Source organism: Dendropsophus ebraccatus, chromosome 10 (assembly GCF_027789765.1).
Source record: "Dendropsophus ebraccatus isolate aDenEbr1 chromosome 10, aDenEbr1.pat, whole genome shotgun sequence".
NCBI lineage: Eukaryota > Metazoa > Chordata > Amphibia > Anura > Hylidae > Dendropsophus > Dendropsophus ebraccatus.
This window is the reverse complement of record NC_091463.1, coordinates 38145007-38169114: the sequence shown is the minus strand read 5'-3', so window position 1 is coordinate 38169114 and position 24108 is coordinate 38145007. Positions and strand designations below refer to the sequence as shown.

At 42.8% G+C, this 24108-nt stretch overlaps 1 protein-coding gene across 1 annotated transcript; it reads left to right on the top strand.

Annotated features, from left to right (window-relative positions):
- The first annotated feature begins 1998 nt into the window (after window positions 1-1998).
- On the top strand, window positions 1999-18360 carry LOC138766392 (octapeptide-repeat protein T2-like). The gene is made up of 2 exons (XM_069943971.1): window positions 1999-2084; window positions 17826-18360. The coding sequence occupies exons 1-2, from the start codon at window positions 1999-2001 to the stop codon at window positions 18358-18360; spliced, it is 621 nt and encodes a 206-aa protein (XP_069800072.1).
- Window positions 18361-24108: the final 5748 nt, after the last annotated feature.

The window sequence follows — 24108 nt, the reverse complement described above, 5'->3', positions numbered from 1 at the left end:
GCTCCCGACCCCCCGTTAGAGCCCCCTATACTCACCTAATCCCGCCAGGTCCCGCTTCTGGAGGTGGTCGGGTGACGGAGATCTCAGCCGCTGCAGCCCGGCGCGCGCGCTGAGAGATGAGTCCAACACCCATAGAGAATGACTGGAGAGTCCAGCGCTCCGTCATTCTCTATGAGCGTTGGACTCATCTCTCAGCGCGCGCGCCGGGCTGCAGCGGCTGAGATCTCCGTCACCCGACCATCTCCAGAAGCGGGACCCGGCGGGATTAGGTAAGTATATGGGGCTCTAACGGGGGGTTGGGAGCCTGTCACCCCGGCACGGGGGGTGACAGGTTCCCTTTAAGTGAGACAGATTTATCAAACAGCCTGATAACTCCAGCACATTTAAAAACTTTCTAGTATAAGTTTGCACTTAGACAAGTTTAGTAAATGTGAGGTCATTGTTCCAATAGTCTTTTGACTTGTCTAAAGGCCCTATTTCACGGGCCGACTTGCTCTCAGCGCTCGTTTGCTCCTCGTTCCCCGCTCACTGCCATACTGCTATTCCACGTGGCAGCAGCGAGCGGGTGAGTCCGGGAAGGGCCAGGGGTAGCTGCGGGTGGCTGCCCAGGTGATCGCTAGATCGTCCGGGCAGCCCATAGCATAAAGCAGCGTCTGCTGTCGACACTCCTATTCCACGGAGCGACAGCAGCAGATTGTTGCTGTATCAGTCAGTTGTTTTTCAAAATGTTGAAAAACAAACGACTGCAACTATCAGCCGACATTAACGATGTCGGATGATCGTTGCCTTCTATTCCATGGGACAATTATTGGCAGTAACGGCTGATATCGACCGAATATGGACGATAATCGTTCCGTGGAATAGGGACTTAAGTGATTGTTAGAAGACTGCTAATCCTGCTATGTGCACCATTGTTATTCTATGTCCTCCTGATAGCGGATTCCTGATCATTAGCATTACCTAATGTAAAAAAAGGCCTTGAGTTGCTTAGAGGTCACCCTAGGCTCCTTTGCAGAGTTTTATTCACCTTGATCTTGACTTGATCTTTGCTGGTCGACTACTCCAGGGGAGGGTAATAATGGTGTTGAATTTCCCCCATTTGAACACAATCAATCTGTGGATTAGTGTAGCCCAAATTGTTCAAAGTTTTGTAACCTTTCCTAACCTGATGAGTATCAACAACTCTTCTTCTGGGCCTTAGCAATCTCCTTTGTTCATGCCATGATCCACATACCCACAACCATATGTCATGAAGATCAGGCTTCCATAGATCTCTGCTCTTCGAATAAAGCAGGTCACCAGCTCACACCTGATTGTCTTCCCATTGATTAAAAACACCTGAAAATAATATGATTGTCAGATTATCTACTAATCCTCAGGGTTCACATACTTTTTCATCTTTAAGATATGTGACATCAGATCATTTTCCTCAATCATTAAATAACCAAGTCTACCGATCTGTTTTATTTGGTTTTCTTTATCTATATTTAGGACATAATGGATGAAGCAATGATAACAATGAGTGACAGACATATAGATAGAGCTGACAGGTTTGTTTAATCCAGTGATTTAACAGGTGATCTTTTCTGACTGAACACACGTTTATTATTATTATTTTTTTTTTTTTTTGCATTCAGACTGCTAAAATGTTTTCTGATGCTTATAGAGTTTGTAGAGAGTATCTATAGCTTTTATAGAAACCTAAATAAATTCAGACCCCAGATAAGCCCCTAAATAAGTTTGTACTTCAATTCAGATGCCCTAAAAGGGTTATCCAGGATTAGTAAAACACAGATACTTTCAGCTCCACCAATGTCCCCAGGTCCCCAAAAACAGCTCCACCAATGTCCCCAGGTTGTTTGTAATATTACACTTTAACTCTTTTCACTTCAATGGAACAGAGTGTAACGGCAACAGTTGTGGATCCGCTGAGCCGCCGCTTGCAATGATGAAAGTCGCACCAGGGACAAGAGTCTAAGGAGCCCACTGCAAGGTGGGATGGACTCCTCAAGTCGCTACTCCTGGCTTGACTTGCTATCGGAAGCATGTGAGGTGCAGCAGGAGACACGTAGGCAGGTAGAAAGGTAGGTAGGCAGGATCGCAGCGGGACTCACAGTTGGAACCAGGACATGGGCAGGAATCACAGGGCTTGGATTTTAACACAAGAATGAAGAGGCTCCAACAAGGACTGCAAGATGCATGCTGGTTAAATAGTTGTAGCCTGCAGCCAATAAGGGAGAACTGGCCTTTTAATCTAGAGTGCCTGGTGCACGCTTGTCCTAGGAGGCGGGGACGTGTGTCTTGGACAGAGGAGCAGTGGACAGAAGTGGGGATAGGCGAGGCCCATGGGGGTCAAAGAGATGGTCTGCCAGCGGGGGAAGCAGGTGCGGTGTCCCAGAGAATGGGATGCTGCCACAGCCATAACACAGTGCTGCACAACCACACCCACAGGAGGAAAAGAGTGTCAAACAGAGCGCCTTTTTATATGTGCAAATAAGCAGCCAGTGCCTACCAGGCAGGACAAATTTCCGTAAGTGCCCAGAATTTCTATACCCTATGGGTAGCTTCATGGGTAGCGAGTTTTGATTTTTACATGAAAATCGTGTGAAAATCAAAACTCGCTTGTAAAAATCGCACCAAACACGCAGCGATAAAAACGCAGCGTTAAATACGCAGCGATACGGTACGTGTGAAGCCACCCTATAATTGATTTACTGATTGCCCGATTTCCCTGTATTTGATAGTCTCTTTGCCATAGGGAACAGTCATCCTGGGCAATGAGGTGAGCGGCTCTACCCTATGGATATTTGCTGCTCATTTTCTTATATGAGAAATGGAAAAAAAAAAACTGTTTGTCTTACAAGCAGAAGTTCACAAACCTAAATGTATGATGGTGAATGTGCTGTTCACCCTTACTTGTTGGCTCTGTAACCCTTCAGATGCTGCAGTCAACATCATCTAAGCAATTACACCTATAAACTATTTATATTTAGTTTATCCATATTCTGTCAGTATCATGAAAGAAATGTTATCATGAAGTCTGTTACTCATGGAACAGCAAAGAACCTAAGAACTTTCCACTACGTGGTAGAAAAATTGACGGGAGAAACCTTAAAATGTTGATTTGTGTTGTGGCAAAGAAACCACTAGCAGATATGTCTATCTTTATCTGATCAAAAGACAAGTTTGGTCAGCTCTCCTAGAACACCATTCACACTAGGCAGGAACACGTTGCTATGGCTGAAATTGCAAACACACAAAAACACAGAAAAATGCAACAGCTCATCACAATGGCAAGATACAGACCCACTACATACATGAAAATAGTTAAAAGCAGCCCCCCAACTGATAAAAAAATTCCCACAAAAATAATGAGGCTCTTGGTTACCATTTGCAAACAGTGTTAACTACCCCACCACAAGTTTTTGTGTGTTTGCAATTTCAGCCATAGCAACGTGCTCCTGCCTAGTTTGAATAGTGTTCAAGGAGAGCTAGCCAAATTTGTCTTTTTTTTCTGCGGTCCAGATGGGGGGAGTGGCTGCCACTACTTGGTCGTGCACTCCACCCATCCCACCCAGGGGGTGGAATTACTTTTTCCGGCATAAGATGGATCTTGCATGCCCAGAGCATAGGCGTATTACATGCCATGGAGACGCCATAGTACAGTGTAGGGTCCGCCCAGAGCATGAGGCCACCTTATCGCGGTGGGGTGTTTTACACTGTTTGCAAATGGTAACCAAGAGCCTCATTATTTTTGTGAGAATTTTTTTTAGCAGTTAGGGGGGCTGTACAGTGTAGGGTCCGCCCAGAGCATGAGGCCATCTTATCGCGGTGGGGTGTTTTACACTGTTTGCAAATGGTAACCAAGAGCCTCATTATTTTTGTGGGAATTTTTTTAGCAGTTAGGGGGGCTGTACAGTGTAGGGTCCGCCCAGAGCATGAGGCCACCTTATCGCGGTGGGGTGTTTTACACTGTTTGCAAATGGTAACCAAGAGCCTCATTATTTTTGTGGAAGTTTTTTTGGGCAGTTGGGGGGGGGCTGTTTTTAACTATTTTCATGTCTGTAGTGGGTCTGTATCTTGCCATTGCGGTGAGCTGTTGAATTTTCTGTGTTTTTGTAACTTTATCTGATCTCTGATTTGGTTAAAGTGTCCCTGCCATTAATAAAAAAAAACAAAAAAAAACCTTTGACGTGAAGAGTATTGATCGGGGTCTTAGCACTGACAATCTAGGCAGGAAGAGTGGAAGCAACACCTGAGAATTCTGCAGGTATAAACGCTGAGGCCATGTTCACACATCGTAGTGTTTAATTAGTGTTTATTTAAGGTTAATTATTACAATTTTACAGCGAATTGTGCAATTCACAGCAAAATAGTGCTAATAAACACTAATTAAATGCCAATTAAAGGCTGTGTTTGAATATAGCCTTACCTGAACAAATTCAAGCACTTTAATCTCTTAAAAATCAGTCCTTTAATATGATTACACGGGTAAAAGCAGCTGCAGCAGTAAAGGGTGACAAAATTCACACCGACATTTGTGTCAGGAACTGCAGGGCTGTCTAAACCCTGCATTTCCCAGACTTTGCTCTGATCAAGGACTGCCGCACAGTTCACCCCCTTGTGTACTGTATATTGTTACAGTACTTGGTGGGTAGGCCGCACAACACTAGAGCAGAGAGCATCTGCATCCGATGTATGAGTTGAAAAACCTCTGGTTCCTTTTAAATTGTCCCTGTCACAATCAGCCCGATTGAGCTGATTTATTTCACTGGATCACTGTATAAAGACCCAGGTCACCTGATGCAGCCATCCAATCACTGCGATGACAGCACCCACCATAGTTGCTACGTTGCAGGACTTCCTAGTCCCTTTCTCGCATGTTTATTGACTTATTAAAACAGCCAAACACGTGGGGAGGAAACTAATAATTTCCTTTAAGCACCACATAATATTTGCATTGAGTGCTTTTAAGTACTGAGATACTTGAGTGAATAGTGAGCTTGAATGAGTATACTCACTCATTTCTATACTCATTCCCTTTAAGTAATAGTACCTTTGCTGTATGCAGGTTAACTAAAGTTAATCCACTGAAATACAGTCTCTGACTCTAGTAGAAGCTTGTTGGTTAAAGTGACACGGTCGTGATTTTTTTTTTTTTCAGAAATCAATAGTACAGGCGATTTTAAGAAACTTTGTAATTGGGTTTATTTGCCGAAAAATGCATTTTTATCATGAAAAAGCAGTTTAAAGCTCTCAACCCTGTCTTTATTGTTCTCCTATGGAGAGAGCTAAATAAAAGACCAAAACAGGACAACAAAGAGTTAATCTACAAATACCTCACCCCTTATCTCCTCTGACAGTCAGCACTGACCTCTCTGAGCTCAGATTACAGCCGTCACCCAGCTCTGTGCCTGTAATCCTCTGTTTTCTGCTTTCTGCTGTCGACTAACTCCCTCCTTCCTCCTCCCCCCTCCCCTCTCTATAGACAAGACTGGGTACGTCTGATGCAACAAGTCACAATTTCCTGATTTTTTGCAGTGGGTGGAAAAGAGGAGGGAGGGGGGGACCTGGAAAAAGGCTTTTTAAATGCAGATAATAGCATATTTGACTAATAAGCCCAATTACAAAGTTTCTTAAAATCGCCTGGACTATTGATTTCTGCAAAAACAAATAATACGACAGTGACTCATTAAGAATTTAGTATCAGTTAAAGGAGGGTTACTACTTGGTGGGACACTGTTCACTGTTCATCTGCTGAGGAGGATCTTGACAGCTTTGGCTTTCCTGCAAAGTAAAGAGAGAAAAACCTGCACTCATGGAAAATCCAACCTTGCTGTAAGACACCTTTATCTGGCCAACAACATGACAGACAAAAGGATGAGAACCTTGGTGTTAACTAGAAAATGACAAGCAGGAGGGGACCTTCAGGCTTCAGGAGGACCTCTTCACTTTGCAGGACTTGACTTTGAAAAAGATTACCCTCTTAGCTGGGACATGCTGGTTCCCTTCTGGTGTTTTAGCACTGCATGCTCAAGAAAGCAGGAACTCGGGAACACAGGATCAGGCCAGAGGCCAGGCCCGAAGAAGTCAACTCTTTCAAGCACAGGAACACTGGAGCAGACTACCAGCAGACACATTGACAGAAGACTCTACTAAGATCCACAGGCTTGATCTATCCATTTATACTTTATACTTCAGGGAGAGTTTTTCATAGGTGGAATCAACCTGAGGTAACTAGCAAGACCATTGGCTCAGGGGAATGAGGAGACTAGAGTAAAGCTCTGTAAAGGCCTAGAGAAGGGAGGGTCTTAGACAGATCGGCTCCAACAAGTAGGTTGCAGACTTGTATGAGCAGAAACACAGATTTAGTAGTTAACCCTTTACTTCCCTTCAGCATATGCTTTCTGTCACTGAATAAAAACTACAGTATTAGACATAGAAATGCAGTATAGTTACCATACATTACACAGAATAAAGATAAGAACAGTGCTGCCCTACATACTGTATAAATACTTTGAGTAGCACAAAGGGTTCTGGGACGCTTCACAGCTGCCTATTTTCCATATATATGTAAATGAATATATTTTGATAAATAGTATTAGTAGACGAGAGTTTAATTGTTAGGGTTGTATCAAATATCTGTTCTAGACAAGCATTTAGTAGGCATACATCACTATAATTTAGGAGGCACATTTTGAGAACACACATTTTTGTCATCTTAATAACTATTAATTGATATACTTTGGGGCAGAATCTTGCCCTCATTAGCTACCAGCACATCAATTAAAACTTGACTTTTAGGCTACATTAGTAATCTTATACTTCAGCCTCATTAGGAAACATTTCTTAGGAATATTCCTTACATAGCCTGGTATAGAACATCTGTAATTAGCACAGTCCCAGACGCCCAAGTTATTTCACTGATGAAATCTCAAGGTCAGGACTATGTTTTATTAGGGAAAGAAAGGATTCCAATGGAATATTGTTGTGATAAATATTGACTAATCACTATGCCTTACAACTGCTTCTGTTCTCCTTTGATATATAGGCAGTATTGAATCTCCTCTGAGAATTAGGCTTTGGGTTAGGAATAACCCCATAATAGTGCACACTCCAACATTCCTAGGTGACCAATTAGTCTTACGGCAAACAAGCTAAAATATGAGTACTTCTAAAAAGGTTTTCCAGGGAACAATGTCTGTGTTTTTCTGCAAAAAAAAACAAAAAAAACCTTTCCATGTGAGTTGACTGGAAAGTCCATAATTTTAAAGGACACTCCACTATAGGTTTAATAACAAACAAGAGGGCAAATAAAACTGGAAACAAATCTGAGGAAAAACAGCAGTAAAGGGTGTTAAATTCAATACTTACACAAAAGCCTCCCCATAATAGGTCACCACTGGTCTTTTTGGCACTAAAGGGGTTACTGATTTCTCTGACTCTCTAGGGGAACACAAAAAAGCCCTCGAGAAAACAGAACACGATTATTTGAGGTTGCTTAATTGGGAGGGAGATAATTGGGGTAGAACTCGCAACCAAAGAACACAAAGCGTTTAGCTCTGAACGGAAAGTGAAGCTAATAATTACTCAGACAAAGGACCAGCTCAGGAGGGCACAATATGATTGAAGAAAAAAATTAAAAAGAAGGAAAAAAGAAGGGGATTTTAGAAGGAGCGAGAGAAAAGGACTGTGGGAAGAGGTTTAACCCTTTCTGAACAGATTTGCTTGGGAAATCCCTTGATACTAGAACAAAAAAGATGCCAGTTTGTAGCATGAGATCTTTCCTTGAGACTTTTTTTTCTTTTTTTTCTTTATAGTAATCACATTATTGCAATGTGTTTCCTTTTTTATGTTGGCTGCATTATATTAAATGTCCCAGTATCTGTGTCATTCAGAAATTTATAATATTTTCTGCATAGTTCATATAATAATTATTGATATTAATATCATTGCCACAAAGACCAACAAAGACGTACTGTTTTTTTTTTTTTTTTTTAGTCAAGATTCAATGGAGCCGCGTCATAGAGGGGAAGGGGTTTCCTCCCACTGGGGGCGGACCGGCCGGCCTCCAGTGCTTCAGCCCCAGCCTGGTACCTGTGACTAGAATGGTGCCATACACGGGAACCAGAGAGTGGCACCGCCTTCTCCGCGTCGGCACCATTCTATACATGGGTAGTACTTAAAGCAAATGTACCTGATGGTACATTCACTTTAAACAGTATGCCATTTTCTGATGACACATTCCCTTTAACAACAAAACTTCAGTTACTTTTGTAGCCTATGAACTGTAATCGGAAGCTCTTGACTTTACAATTTAAAATTGGATATTTAAGAATGAAGGAAGCTTTCCCTGAAGAATTTGCTATTGAATTTAGTATTGATTACTGTCACAATGATCTTATTTGGAGGCCTGCTGGTGGGAGTAGAGAACTTGCAAGATGGTAATACAAATTCATCTTATACATATTGCCTGCATCTACACAACAAAGAAGTTACTCAGGTTACTCTCCCTTTGTTCTGTAGGGACTTAACTGCAAATGCATGCACTAGAGGTGTAGGTATACACGGAGCATAATAAGGAGTCTTACCCAAACACTGGTGCCTGAGTAAACCTGAAGGCCCCTCTGTCACATAGTAGTTATAGAAATAGTGCATGGCACTGTTACAGATGTTATATTGGAGCACAAGCTTCAGGTTATGCCTTTAACCCCTTAACGACACAGGGCGTACATTTACGCCCTCACTGCCTGGGCCTTAATGCAAGAGGACGTAAATGTACGCCCTGGCGCGGTCCCGGGCTATGGAGTGGGCTCACAAGCTGAGCCCGCCCCATAGCGCGTGAGGATCGCGTGGCTGCCAGCAATTAACCCCTTAAAGGCTGTGATGTTTAAGTATAAGTGACCGTGACCCCCGCAGCGTGCCTGCGGGGGTCCAAATCGCATTTCCTGACTGCCGGAGGTCTCTTACCTTCCTCTTTGCAGTCCTCGGATCGGTCATCTGATTCAGCTTGCCACAGACAGTCTGAATCAGAAGATCACAGATAACACTGATCCCAGCAATGCTATGGCATAGCAGTAGAGATGAGCTAACCTCGAGCATGCTCGAGTCCATCCGAACCCGGACTTTTGGCATTTGATTAGCGGTGGCTGCTGAAGTTGGATAAAGCCCTAAGGCTATGTGGAAAACATGGATATAGTCATTGGCTGTATCCATGTTTTCCAGACAACCTTAGAGCTTTATCCAACTTCAGCAGCCCCAGGTAATCAAATGGCGAACGTTCGGGTTCGGATGGACTCGCACCCGAACCCGGTTCGCTCATCTCTACATAGCAGGGATCAGTGTTACTGATCCAATATATGAATGTGATAGTTCCCTAAGGGAACTATAAAAGTATAAAAAATTGATCAATAAAAGTTTTACAAAATGCCCCCATTTTGTAATGCCATTTTTTGTATAAAAAAATAATAAAAAACGATCAATACGTTTAATGTAGAAAAAAATGATACTAATAAAAACTAGTGATCATGACGCAAAAAATGACACCCCATACGACCCCATAGGTGAAAAAATAAAAGTGCTATAGGAGTCACAATACGGCCTTTTTAAATATGCCTATTTGCAAAAAAAAAGGCGAGGAGGAGAAAACGAAAACACTAAAGTGACAATTGGCCCTGTCCTTAAGGCCATTTCAGGCTCTGTCCTTAAGGGGTTAACATGGGATACGGTGACCTAAAATGGGACATAGGGAAGAAGGGAATACTCTATTACTGCATCAGAGGTTGCATTCTAATCATTGAGCTTGGTTTGGAAGAAACTATGTGAACAAAGCAAAACAGCTGTTGTCTATAGTAACTTACAATGGTACCTCTGCTCTCGGACCTAATTGGTTCAGGAGGGCAGTTTGAAAACTAGCAGTGTTTTCCCATAGGAAATAATGTAATTGTGCCTAATTGGTTCCAGCACCCACCAATAATTACCTACCATACTCATTTATTACATTAAAGAGTGCCCAGTTTAGTCCCTGCATTACAGAACAGGACAGTGCTATACTGTACAGTATATTATAGAAGAACCCTATACTGTACAGGAAATGACAGCACAGCACTATACTGTATGGTACATTACAGAACAGCACTATACTGTATAGTACATTACAGAAGAGCACTATACTGTATATTGTACATATTAAACAAGAAATGTTCAACAAAACAGCAATTATAGTACAGTAGTCACCAACTCCCCACTCATCCTTTTCTGTATAGTGCTCCCCCCCCTCCCATTACTGCAACAGATGGGAGTTGATGGTGCACTAACTGTACTACTACTGTACTGTATATGCTCTCCTGCAATCTTATACAGTGGTGAGTGCTGCTCCTGTATTCTTCGCTATTCATATCAATCTTATACAGTACTGTACTACTACTGTACTGTATTTGCACTCCAGCAATTTTATACAGTAGTGTACTGTATGTGACGCCTCACTCGTAAAACTTTCAGATGCCAAGCAAAGTTTGAATTCTGATCAATACTACCAGTGATGAAGGAACATGTTCAGAAATGTTAGTATTTGTTCGCATCACAAACAATTTGTTCAATGATTGTAATGGTTATAATGAACATTTTCAAACATATTTGAACTTGCAAATGTACGCCACTACTTTATTTACTCTTTGCACCGGATAATCTGTACGCATGTGTGTAACTCTAGACCGAAAGGTACGCTTCTACTGTATGTTTGTTATTTGTTCGTGAATGTATGGCGAATGCGAACACGGATCGATCACAGACATGTTTTTTTATGTTTGTGTTCGAGATCCGAACCGAACATCAGGATGTTCGTTCATCACTAGTTGCTACTATGTAAATTTTTGTTTGAATCCTGAACAGTTCGAATTCAGATGCATTTAAACACCAAGGTTAAAATGGGGCCAAAAAAGTGTTTGAGAACCGAGCAAGTGTCTGACCCCCCTAAACAGCTTGTACCTTCGGATAGCTGCTTTTATTTCAAGATCTGTCCTGGGGTTCATTCGGCAGGTGATGCCGTTATTGTCCTAAAAAACAACTTTTAAACTTGCAGCCCTGTGTCATATTGGCGTGGCCTAGTGTCTGTGCCCTAAGATTGTGACGCCCCCTCTGTCCCTCCTCTCCGCCCTCCTCATCATTAGGAATGCCCCCGGGCAGGGATTTTCCTCTTCATCACTTGTCTAAACAGTACACAGGTGCCTTAACAATCCAGCACATGTGCAGTGTTCAGACAAGTGATGAATAGGAGAAATTGTTTTAGGGGCATTCCTAATGATGTAGAGGGCGGGGAGGTGAAACAGAGAGGTATCACAATCCTAGGGCATGGATACTCTAGGACACGCCAATTTGACACAGGGATGCAAGTTTAAAAGTAGTTTTTTAGGACAATAACTGCATCACCTGCCAAACGGACCCCAGGACAGATCTTGGATTAAAAGCAGCTATCTGACGGTACAAGTGGTTTGGGGGGCGGAGATTGTGGTTACAGAGTCGCTTGAACTGTCTTAAAACTACTTCTGGACTGGTGGGTGCCACAGTCTTTATACTTTTTATACTTGGATTTATAATATGCGCTGTTACTGCTGAGCACTACATTGCCGGACTACAGAGGCCAACAAGTGGGGAGTTGTACACTGGTGTGAAGAGTGGAGGACCTGTTGCTAGCTTATGTTTCTTTATTATGGCAGAGCTAGCATTATATAGATAATGTAGAACTGTAGCTCAGGCTCTATTATGAGAGTCTTAACAATAAATGTGATTATTATGAGAACATTGCGGATAGCACTGTCTACAGTGAATTGGCTTGATTAGATTTTATTGCAATATGGGATCCATATATTACTCATTTCTTATTCCTAAAAGATAATAAGGTATTAGCACTTTTCAGACGCATTGGGTGAAGATTGGCAAGAACGTCACAATATCTTTGATTTAAAGAAAATGTAAATGAGTTCCATGAATAATATGATGTGTTATGCATATGGAGGACTTATTTCTAAGGACTTACTGATGCTTTGTTTAAATGCAATGGATTTAAGCAGCTGCAGCTGTTGATGTATATGTGTGGTACTATTATAAATGGCAATCCATTTTATGTTGTATTCTGTTCTAATAATTGTTTTATGCACAAGCACACCCCCGAAGACAGAGGGGGACATTTATTAAGTCCGACGTTTTTTACGCCGGACTTAAAAATGTCCCCGCATCTCCGGCGCTACGGGGATTTATGTAGAGGCGGACTGTGCACGGCCGAAACCTACGCCAGCTGAGGACTGGAGTAGGTCTTCGGCGTATCTTTTGGCGGAACGGATGGTAAATCGAGTGAACTCTGAGTCCGCACCCTCCGTTCCCCCCTTTTCACAACCCCTCCCCGCCCCCCGGCGTACCCGGCGGAAAGTTCAGATTTGCAAATATTTTATTCGCAAATCGGCCATTTGCAAATAAAATTATGCGCAAATCGGCACTTTCCGTCGGAAAACCCCTGTACGCCCGTTGATACATGTCCCCCATAGTCTGTATAGAGCAGGCCTTGGCAACGGGCTGATGTAAAAGATGTCTCCTTTAGCTAGAAGAGTGACAGCAAAGAATTACTACTTTGAACCCCTACCACCACCATGTGGAGGGTGAGGAGGGTGTCAGACTGGAGAGAATATATCACTTCCTGCAGGAAATATAGCAGCTAAGAAGTACTGGAAGACTGAAGTTAGTTACAAATCTGTATACCTTAATATGACACCAGTTGATCTGAAATAAATATATATATATATATATATATATATATATATATATACTAGAAAATGTACCCGGCGCTGCCCGGGTATAAAGTGTCAGTGTGTTAATTAGATTTGTTCTAAGGTGCCCAGGAGGCAAAGCTAAAGGTATTGTTTCATCTGAGTTAATCAGTGGAATTAGTGTAAACCTGTAGTGCATAGTTGGAGGGGTTCTGTATACCCACAATGTATAGTTTTTAATGGTCTCGCATATCTGTAGTGCATAGTTGGGGGGGCTGTATACCTATAGTGTATAGTTGAGGGAGGTCCTGTATACCTGCAGCGTACAGTTGGTGAAGGTCCTGTATACCTGTACTGTATAGTTCGGGGGTCCTGTATACCTGTAGTATATAGTTGGTGCTGTATACCTGTAATGTATAGTTGGTGGAGGTCTTGTATACCTGTAGTTTATAGTTTGAGGGTCCTGGATACCTGTAGTGTATAATTGGTGGAGGTCTTGTATACCTGTAGTATATAGTTCGGGGGTCCTGTATGCCTGTAGTAAATAGTTTGAGGGTCCTGTATAACTATAGTATAGAGTTGGTGGAGGTCCTGCATACCTGTAGTGTATAGTTTGGGGTCCTATATACCTGTAGTATATAGCTGGTGGAGTTCCTGTATACCTGTAGTATATTTGGGGTCCTGTATACTTGTAGTATAGAGTTGGTGAAGGTGCTGTATACCTGTATTATAGAGTTGGTGTAGGTCCTGTATACCTGTAGTGTATGGTTTTGAGGTCCTGTATACCTGTAGTGTACAGTTTGGGGTCCTATATACCTGTAGTATATAGTTGGGGGAGTTCCTGTATACCTGTATTGTATAGTTTTGGGGTCCTGTATACCTGTAGTGTATAGTTTGAGGTCCTGTATACCTGTAGTATATAGTTGGTGGAGGTCCTGTATACCTGAAGTATATCGTTGGTGGAGGTCCTGTATACCTGTAGTATATAGTTTTGGGGTCCTGTATACCTGTAGTGTAAAGTTTGGGGTCCTGTATACCTGTAGTATATAGTTTTGTGGAGGTCCCGTGCACTTGTAGTGTATAGTTTTGAGGTCCTGTATACCTGTAGTGTCCTGTATACCTGCAGGGTTGTATTTACCCGTATGGCAGTGTTATTCAGTCACAGTGTGTCGGTATTGGTCATGTCTGGTATGGGGGTGTTATCCAGTCACAGTATGGCGGTATTGGTCAGGTCTGGTGTGGCGGTGTTATCCAGTCACGGTATGGTGGTATTGGTCAGGTCTGGTATAGCGGTGTTATCCAGTCACAGTATGGCAGTATTGGTCAGGTCTGATATGATGGTGTTATCCAGTCACGGTATGGTGGTATTGGTCAGGTCTGGTATAGCGGTGTTATCCAGTCACAGTATGGCAGTATTGGTCAGGTCTGATATGATGGTGTTATCCAGTCACAGTATGGTGGTATTGGTCAGGACTGGTGTGGCGGTGTTACCCAGTCACAGTTTGCCGGTATTGGTCAGGTCTGGTATGGCAGTGTTATCCAGTCACAGTATGGCGGTATTGGTCAGGTCTGGTATGGCAGTGTTATCCAGTCACAGTATGGCGGTATTGGTCAGGTCTGGTATGATAGTGTTATCCAGCACAGTATAGCGGTATTGGTCAGGTCTGGTGTGGTGGTGTTATCCATTCACAGTATGGCGGTATTGGTCAGGTCTTATATGACAGTGTTATCCAGTCACAGTATGGCGGTATTGGTCAGGTCTGGTATGACAGTGTTATCCAGTCACAGTATGGCGGTATTGGTCAGGTCTGGTGTGGCAGTGTTATCCAGTCACAGTATGGCGTTATTGGTCAGGTCTGGTGTGGCAGCGTTATCCAGTCACAGTATGGCGGTATTGGTCAGGTCTGGTGTGGCAGCGTTATCCAGTCACAGTATGGCGGTATTGGTCAGGTCTGGTATGGAGGTGTTATCCAGTCACAGTATGGCGGTATTGGTCAGGTCTGGTATGGAGGTGTTATCCAGTCACAGTATGGCGGTATTGGTCAGGTCTGGCAGTGTTATCCAGTCACAGTATGGAGGTATTGGTCAGGTCTGGTATGACAGTGTTATCCAGTCACAGTATGGCGGTATTGGTCAGGTCTGGTATGATAGTGTTATCCAGCACAGTATAGCGGTATTGGTCAGGTCTGGTGTGGCGGTGTTATCCATTCACAGTATGGCGGTATTGGTCAGGTCTTATATGACAGTGTTATCCAGTCACAGTATGGAGGTATTGGTCAGGTCTGGTATGACAGTGTTATCCAGTCACAGTATGGCGGTATTGGTCAGGTCTGGTGTGGCAGTGTTATCCAGTCACAGTATGGCGGTATTGGTCAGGTCTGGTGTGGCAGTGTTATCCAGTCACAGTATGGCGGTATTGGTCAGGTCTGGTGTGGCGGTGTTACCCAGTCACAGTATGGCGGTATTGGTCAGGTCTGGTATGGAGGTGTTATCCAGTCACAGTATGGCGGTATTGGTCAGGTCTGGTATGGAGGTGTTATCCAGTCACAGTATGGCGGTATTGGTCAGGTCTGGCAGTGTTATCCAGTCACAGTATGGAGGTATTGGTCAGGTCTGGTATGACAGTGTTATCCAGTCACAGTATGGCGGTATTGGTCAGGTCTGGTGTAGCAGTGTTACCCAGTCACAGTTTGGTATACCTGTTGTGCCCTGTATATACATGTACTGTATAGATGGAGTAGGGGGTCCTGTATATACATGTACTGTATAGATGGAGTAGGGGGTCCTGTATATACATGTACTGTATAGATGGAGTAGTGGGCCCTGTATATACATGTACTGTATGGATGGAGTAGGGGGTCCTGTATATACATGTACTGTATAGATGGAGTAGGGGGTCCTGTATATACATGTACTGTATAGATGGAGTAGGGGGTCCTGTATACATGTACTGTATAGATGGAGTAGGGGGTCTACCAGTTATTACTGTGGATGTTGTGAGGCAGCTTCCCTAGCAACCATTGCTCCCTGTGAAAATGAAAGCAGTATTCCTATTGGTTGCTAAGGCTCCAACTGCCGTGTCTGCTGCAGCTAATTATATCACCTGTGTGTGCAGTGAGGAGATTTTCCCAATCATCTCTATGGGGCGCCTCTCTTTCCCCTCCCCCTCCCCTCCTGTACATCTGGCGGGGACGGGACCTTCGCAATAACCTTCCCGGGCACCCAATGTATCTGTGTGCCAAATTTGGGGTCAAACGGTTTAGGCGTTTGGAAGTCTATAGAGGACAGACAGACAGAAGGACAGACAGACAGACAGACTTTGATTTTTATGATATAGATATATATATATATATATATATATATATACACACATATATATATATATATATATATATATATATATATATATATTTTTTTTTTTTACTGGAGTAACCCTTTAGGACCATGTTATCTACCATAACGTTATTTATATTTCCCAAATGGATACACCCCTTTAAGGGTATATGGAATATAGAAGAGGAAACTCATGAAGTTATATTTGTCAATGCACTAAGCTTTAGGGTAGTTGAGGGTAGATTTAGGCTCCTTTTTACGGTCTACTGTAAGGTCCTATGGCTACTTATGAGACATTTACAACTTTCCAAAATTATTTTTGAATGTTCAGTTTTTAAACCAACATCTACAACTGTGTCATCCAGTGAGGAATCATTTTGGATGTTTTTCAATTTGCAATTGAGCCCCAATGCACTTACCTTGCCTACAGTATAAACATTGGGAAGGCCCTAGAAGGTGGAAGGTCTTTGCTCAAACATCTGTTGGGCTTTAGTTAAAGCGACTCTGTACCCACAATCTGCCCCCCCCCCCCCCTCCCAAACCACTTGTACCTTCAGATAGCTGCTTTTAATCCAAGATCTGCCCTGGGGTCCGTTCGGCAGGTAATGCGGTTATTGTCCTAAAAAAAATGTAAACTTGCAGCCCCCGTGCTCAACGGCCGTGGCTTTGGGGTATCTGTACCCTAACTTTGCACCACCCCTCCGTCTCTCCTTCCCACCCTCTTCACCATTTTTCCTATTCCTCTGCAGTGAAAACTACTCGTTTCGTAATGATGAGGAGGGACAGAAAGGTTGTGCCAGCCTAATGCAAACCCAATCTAGGACACAGCCATTGGGCACAGGGCTGCAAGTTTAAAAGTTGTTTTTTAGGACAGTAACTGCATCACGTGCCGAACAGACCACAGGACAGATCTTGGATTAAAAGCTAACTGCATGTACAACCGGTTTGGGGGGGTTAGGTTGTGGGTACAGAGTCACTTTAAGCCCCAGTTATCCATGTAACAATTGGAACTACGCCTAATGTACAGGGCCGTATTAACAGGTGCTGCTGCCCTAGGCACTAAACCTGCAGACGCCCCCATCTTCACTCATCAATTAGCATCATGATTTTCTAGTTTCTCAACATCATATTGATATCTGATCAGTCTTAGGCCGCGCTCCCACATTTACTGTACAACACCACATGCAGCCGAAACCAGACCCTCATGCGGTAACTGATAGCTGTATGGCCACTAATCCTGGTAACAGCACATGACTACTAAGGAAGAGATGGGAGCCTGGTTTCGGACACATGTATTTCTCTACATGTAAAAACAATGTGTAAATTGCGGTTTTAATGGTATTTAACTGCTTAAAACATAAGAAAATTTCCACATAGAATGATTAGAGCGGTCTGCATATTGTCTGAAGGAATTCTCAACACAGGATTGGTAGGTAGTAGCTCCAGGCGTCCCATTTACCACTGCCACACCAGGCCTAACCAATAGCGCCATACTGTGACTGGATAAAAACGCCATACTCCCCCCTCGAAAACTGGCAAGTCTGAAGGGGAGGTGAGAGACTAAGAAAAAAAAAGTTGTTTCCTTCCCCCTGTTCCCTGGTTTTGCCCCCCTGAAAGGTGCTGCCCTAAGCACCGGACCAAGGGTGCCTAGGGTTAAATACGGTCCTGCTCCTGTACTATGTGTACATGACCCCCTACTGGGAGCTGAGTGTGAACTCCCTTTTATTGATGCAGAGACAGCAGACTGCAGAGAGACAGTGGACTGCAGAGAGACAGTGGACTGCAGAGAGAATGTGGATTGCACAGAGACAGTGAACTGCAGAGAGACAGTGGACTTCAGAGAGACAGTGGACTGCAGAGAGAATGTGGATTGCACAGAGACAGTGAACTGCAGAGAGACAGAGAACTGCAGAGAGACAGTGAACTTCAGAGAGACAGTGGAGTGCAGAGAGACAGTGAACTGCAGAGAGAATGTGGATTGCACAGAGACAGTGAACTGCAGAGAGACAGTGGACTGCAGAGAGAATGTGAATTGCAGAGAGACAGTGGACTGCAGAGAGAATGTGAATTGCAGAGAGACAGTGGACTTCAAATAGACAGTGGACTGCAGAGAGACAGTGGACTGCAGAGAGAATGTGAATTGCAGAGAGACAGTGGACTTCAAATAGACAGTGGACTGCAGAGAGACAGTGGACTGCAGAGAGAATGTGGATTGCAGAGAGAATGTGGATTGCACAGGTTCTCCTCTGCTCCACTCATCTGCCTCTAGTTGTTGTAATCATTGCCAAAGACTGTTATTCCTTTTTGCTTTGTGAATAAAGTAAAATGAGTTTGTTCATCTTTAACCTTTGTGTCCTGGGGGAATCTCCCAACTACACCAACTGTGCCCCCCCCCATCCAGTCAACTTGACCATCTCTAGGAACATGGCATAGCCTGCAGGCACCTTAGGGCCCAGGCAGTCTGCAGGCACTGTCTCCAACCAGGCGTTCAATCTGCACAACACAACAATACAAATATATTTTGCAGTTCACATATTCATCTTCCTCCTATAACATCAGGCAGAACCACGCACTCCCATAAGTGTCAGTGATGTTTAGCTGGTAAATAAATAGTGGATTTTCTGCATCTAAGTGAGTGTGGAGGACAAATGGCTGATAAAACAAAAGGGAATTAAAAATGCATTAAAACATATGTCCCGTTTCAGGTCAATTAAACTTAAGATCATGTCTGATGAGCAGGCCTGCCTATTGACAGAGCATATGAAACATCTTTTCAAAGAAACATTCCTCTCTATAGTTTTCTTTCCAGCACTTTCCAGCTCCTATTGCCTGCAGGGCTCATGACACAAACACTTTACTTGAAGTGATACGTGCATCTTTGAAATAGGGAAACGTCAGATCTTTTCTATAGAACGTCTTACCTTACAGCTCACGTAGATGTTTTCTGGTAAGGTGGTAATGGATATGTCCTTTGACACTCCAGTTGCATTAGAAAGCAATACCTGCAGTCATCCACCAGTAGCTATGCAGTGTTTAACTCTTATATACAAAAGTACTAGAAGCTGTAGACCTGCTAAGACATTGCAGCATGTGGTAAAAGTAAAGGACAGGGGTAATCTATCCTCATATGTTATGTTGTTTTTTTTTAAATTATTATTCTTATTGTAAAAAAAAAAGGAAAACTAAAAAAAGCTAGATATATTTGGCAGCGAGTGAACAGTCAGTTCTGTAAGAAGTGAAAGCAAAAATCTGATTGACTCTGTAGGACCCAGTAGCGTAATTTGGTGGGGGCAGAGGGGGCAGCCGCTCCCGGGCCCACACAGGCAGGGGGCCCACTGAAGATTTTGCCAGTTAATGCTGTTGCTATTGCTTTTGCAGATGGACTTAACAAATGTCTATTGGCTGTTGTTGCCACAAGACGGTTCCCTCCCTTAGCGCTGTGGGACATGAGTGATGTCGCTCGTGTGCTCACAGAGCAGGGAGAGAGTTGCCATGAGAAGACTACAGTGCTCCAGCTTCACAGCAGGTAAGTATGGCTTTTTCTCCTTAGTTATAGAGGAGGAGACCTATGTGGGTGGGTGGGGCTAACTCCTGGGAAGGATGTTATCTATGGGGATTGGGGTATGGGATGTGCTGGCTAACTGAAAAGGGGGTACCTAATTTGGAGGTACAGTATACTTACAGTGGTGGTATGGTGGGGGTGTCTAGCCACCAGGATGATTACCAGTGAGATTACTGCTGGAAAACAGGGTGGCTGCATGGGGAATACATACCGGGGGATTACCTACATGAGATGCTGCTAGAGGGGATGCCTACATGGAATATACTACCTTTTTTTTTGGAGGGGGGGGGGGAGAGGGTTGGGTGCCTGCATAGAGAGGTCTAAATACTAGATGGATGCACAGAGGGAAGTCTAACTTCTATATGAGGGCACAGAGGGCCCTAACTACTACTACATGGAAACAAGAAAATAATAACTATATTGGGGCACAGAAGGCCTAACTACCATATGGATGCACAAAGAAGCTAAATTTCAATATCAAGGTACAGAGGGGCCTCACTACTATATGGGGGTGCACAGGGAGGGACTATTTTCTATATGGAGGAATAAGGGGGGTAATGTACGGTTAGGGTATAGATGGTGGCCTTTTCACTATATGAGAGCATAGATGGACCCTGCGAACTATATGAGGGCTAAAATTAGGTCTAAATACTACATGGAGCCATAAATTGGCTGCTCTCATAGACCTTGTATATCATGATTATCTGTGCCGATTCCTCCTTCATTTCTAATGTATTGTCATGTATTGTTTCTATGAATTAGTAAAGTAATTATTCCTTTTAGTTATGCTGCAGTAGTCTGGCTTTTTACTGTATAGGTTATTTAGTATAGTTGCCTTGAACTGCATGGGACTATTTATTGTTATTACCCAGCATTTGTGAACAGAGCAATAGAGACAGCTGGCTGGCACCTACTCACTCCAAGCAATCGGCAAAACACATAATGCTGGTAGCTACGGAACAACACCTAATAAGCACCTAAAGATAGGGGTGCACCTCTCAGAAATTGCAAGACACAGAACAAACTTCCAAAGAGAAAAGGAATGGAGAGGGCACTCACCATAAAAATCTTCTTTATTCAGTCCAAAATATAAAATTCATGCAGAGTGTGTAGCAGTCGGCGGGGACGCCATACAATCACAGAAAGGGTGTAACAACCACAGACACCCTTTCTGTGATTGTATGGCGTCCCCGTCGACTGCTACACACTCTGCATGAATTTTATATTTTGGACTGAATAAAGAAGATTTTTATGGTGAGTGACCTCTTCATTCCTTTTCTCTTACCCAGCATTTGTACTATACACTTACTGTATTGGCACTGCGGGTATACCCCTCTGGTGTTGCTAATTTGGTCATTGACCATAAGCTATGGTGGAGTCTTCATGCTGCCCAATAAATATTAGACAGATAGATATGAGATAAAGAGATAGAGAAATGGATGGATAGATAGCTAATTAGAAAACAAGAACAGCACCGTAGCTTCCTCTGTGTTGTTTGTGGTATTACAAGCTCAATCGCTTTGGGATAACTCAACAAATTAGCTCCACCCAGATGTTCTAGCCTTAAGCCCATGTCCCTGAACCTTGCAAGTACTGCAACACCTGCCCTTGCTTATACCGTCTAGAAGTCTAGTCTAGTGACAGTTGCAGATTCTGGGACACCTGAAAGGTATGAAACAGACTTGGCTCCTGATCCTACACTATATACACTATACTTCCCCACCAAACATATGCCCTAGCAACATGTCAACTGTCCTGAAGGGGTTAATCTACATGATAGGCTTCAGAGAGATTTGATAAAGTACTAACTACTTTTTGCCTCCTTAATGTAACATAAAAGTTGCTTGGAAATCTTTGAAAATCACTTGTTAAGATTTGAATTACTCTATTGGAAAAAGGTCTTACTACTAAAAGTTTAGGCGTAGCCCTGGCTTCAACATGTAATAATACTACTAGAAATATTATTATTAGATTGTTTAACTATTTGTGGCTTCTAGTCCTAAATCAAGATCAAAGTGGTGAGTTATTTGCAGGTAATATACGGCTACATTTTAGAACATTTACATCATATTATTTCAGAAAATATGAAAAGTGCAGATACCCCGGTAGCTCCAGCTACTTTCTCTTTGACATTGGGGTCTGTTCTTTCTCACAGACACCTTCTTATATCCCACATGCTGCCTTTTATCAGCTGCCCTCTGATAAAGGATATAGATTGAAATCAGATGCTGGAGATTGACTGGAGATTCACAAAGTACGCATATTGAGGCAAAACCTCTCAATAAAATGTACTATTTCTCCTGACTCTTGAAATCTAATATATTTCTGCACGGTGCCCGAGGCTTTGCAGGGAAATCACTCTCACCCAGATATGATGCAGTGTATGAAGGTTTTTTTTTTTTTTAGACAATACAGTATATAGCAGAGACACAGTTTTAGTCTACAATAATACAAGTACAGATAGCTTCAAAAAAATGGTAAAAGGCCCAGCCCCAGAGAAATGTATTGCTATTAAAATAGAGGCTACACTGACCTAATATAACACTGCCAAACCAGACTGACCTGCAACTGCGCTGTGCTGTTTGCTCCTTTGCTGTACTCCATACTCATCATAGGGCTGCTTATGTCTTCCAATGTCTTCTTTTTTCTTCTTCTGCCATTTCTTCTTCCTCTGGCCATTAGGGTACCCATATGACCAACTGCTTTGGATTTATAGGGGCAGCCTGTCTCCATCTGCTACTGCTGTCTGCCAATCAAGGGCTAGCTGCACCTATTTAAGCTGGTTCCACCTGCCTCCACCTGTCTGAACCTTATTGGTGCTAGAAACAAAATATAAGACAGCGCTCCATAGCTTAATTCAGAATTATGCCAATGTCACAATGAGTTTCGAGCCCTGTCGAGTCTCTTTATCAAGTGTCTAAAGATTAGACACTTTATAAAGAGACCGGACTGTTCTTGAAAAGCGTTGTGTCGTTGGCATAATTCTTTTAATAAATTTTATGATATTTTATATTACTATTACCCATTGGACCTGCATCTGTTTTACCCGCCTTGAAGTGGAGAAGAATACTGACTGAACATTGTTGGTGTCTAGCATAAAAAGCAAATGTGTCTGTCTGTTGTTCCCAGGACCACACTTTTGCATGCTGAAGTGAGATAAAGGGTTAAGACTAGTGATGAGCGAATAGTGATATATTCGAATATTCGATATTCGTACGAATATCCCACGAATATTCGAATATTCGATTGAATATTCGAAACCAATTAAAGTCTATGGGAACAAGTATTCGATTAGTGAAAAACATCTATTTGACCATTTGTAGGGTGAAACCGGAAGCTGGGGGATTTGACCGCTTATCGAATTTTTATCGAATATTCGCAGGATATTCGTACGAATATCGAATATTCGAATATCTCACTATTCGATCGAATATCTATTCGATCGAACAGTATTCGCTCATCACTAGTTAAGACCTAGAGGGCACTTAGACTCTGATGTGGCACAAAGCGAAACCAGTTGAGTAGCACAGCGGGTCCAAACTTGCTGTCCTATGCACATGTCACAATCTCCCAATTCCAAGAGCTCCCATACTTCACATACAGTCACAGGAACCAGGAAGCAGTGTTGGATGGTGGAGGAGACAGGAAATTAAGAAAGGTGAGTATGCTTCATTTTTTAAAAAAATGTCATAGCACACTGACTCACTTTGAACATTTTTTTTCTGGGGATATTCTTTAAGTTTGATGGTCATAGGCAGTTACTCTTATGGCTCTTATGGCTCCATTGGAGTATTACCAACATTGAGTATATGCAGATGTAGCTCTTAAAGGAGAAGTCCAGCAAAAAGTTTATTAAAGTATTGTATTGCCCTCCAAAAGTTATACAAATTACCAATATACACTTATTACGGGAAATGCACATAAAGTGTTTTTTTCCCTACCATTACTACTGCATCAAGGCTTCACTTCCTGGATAAAATGGTGATGTCACGACCCGACTCCCAGAGTTCACCCATTCTGGATGATGGCAGGGGGATACTAATGGACACAGCACACTGGAGGGACACTGAGCACCCCCCTGCCATCATCCTTCCCAGCGGCCACAGCCCGCACAGCTCTGGGAGTCAGGTTGTGACATCACCATTTTATCAAGGAAGTGAAGCCTTGATGCAGTAGTAAGTGCAGGGAAAAAAAAGCACTTTATGTGCATTTCCCATAATATGTGTATATGGGTGATTTGTATAACTTTTTGAAGCAATGCAATACTTGAATAAAAATTCTTTTAGGCAGAGTTCTTGTAATGTACTGATGAGATTCTGCAGAGAGCAAGATGAGATGGCATACAACTATGATCAAGGGCATGTTTTACTATGTTCTCAAATGTGTGACAACATCTGAATATACCCTGAAAGAGTTAATTGTGACTATATAATTTTGCAGATTTCGTATGCAGGT

What these genes read in the sequence shown, in the direction of transcription:
- LOC138766392 (XM_069943971.1), top strand. Translation starts at nt 1,999, where the DNA reads ATGGACTCCTCAAGTCGCTACTCCTGGCTTGACTTGCTATCGGAAGCA. An exon ending in ACACGTAGGCAGGTAGAAAG is followed by an intron (nt 2,085 to 17,825) that starts GTAGGTAGGCAG and finishes TTATTGATGCAG; the next exon opens with AGACAGCAGACTGCAGAGAG.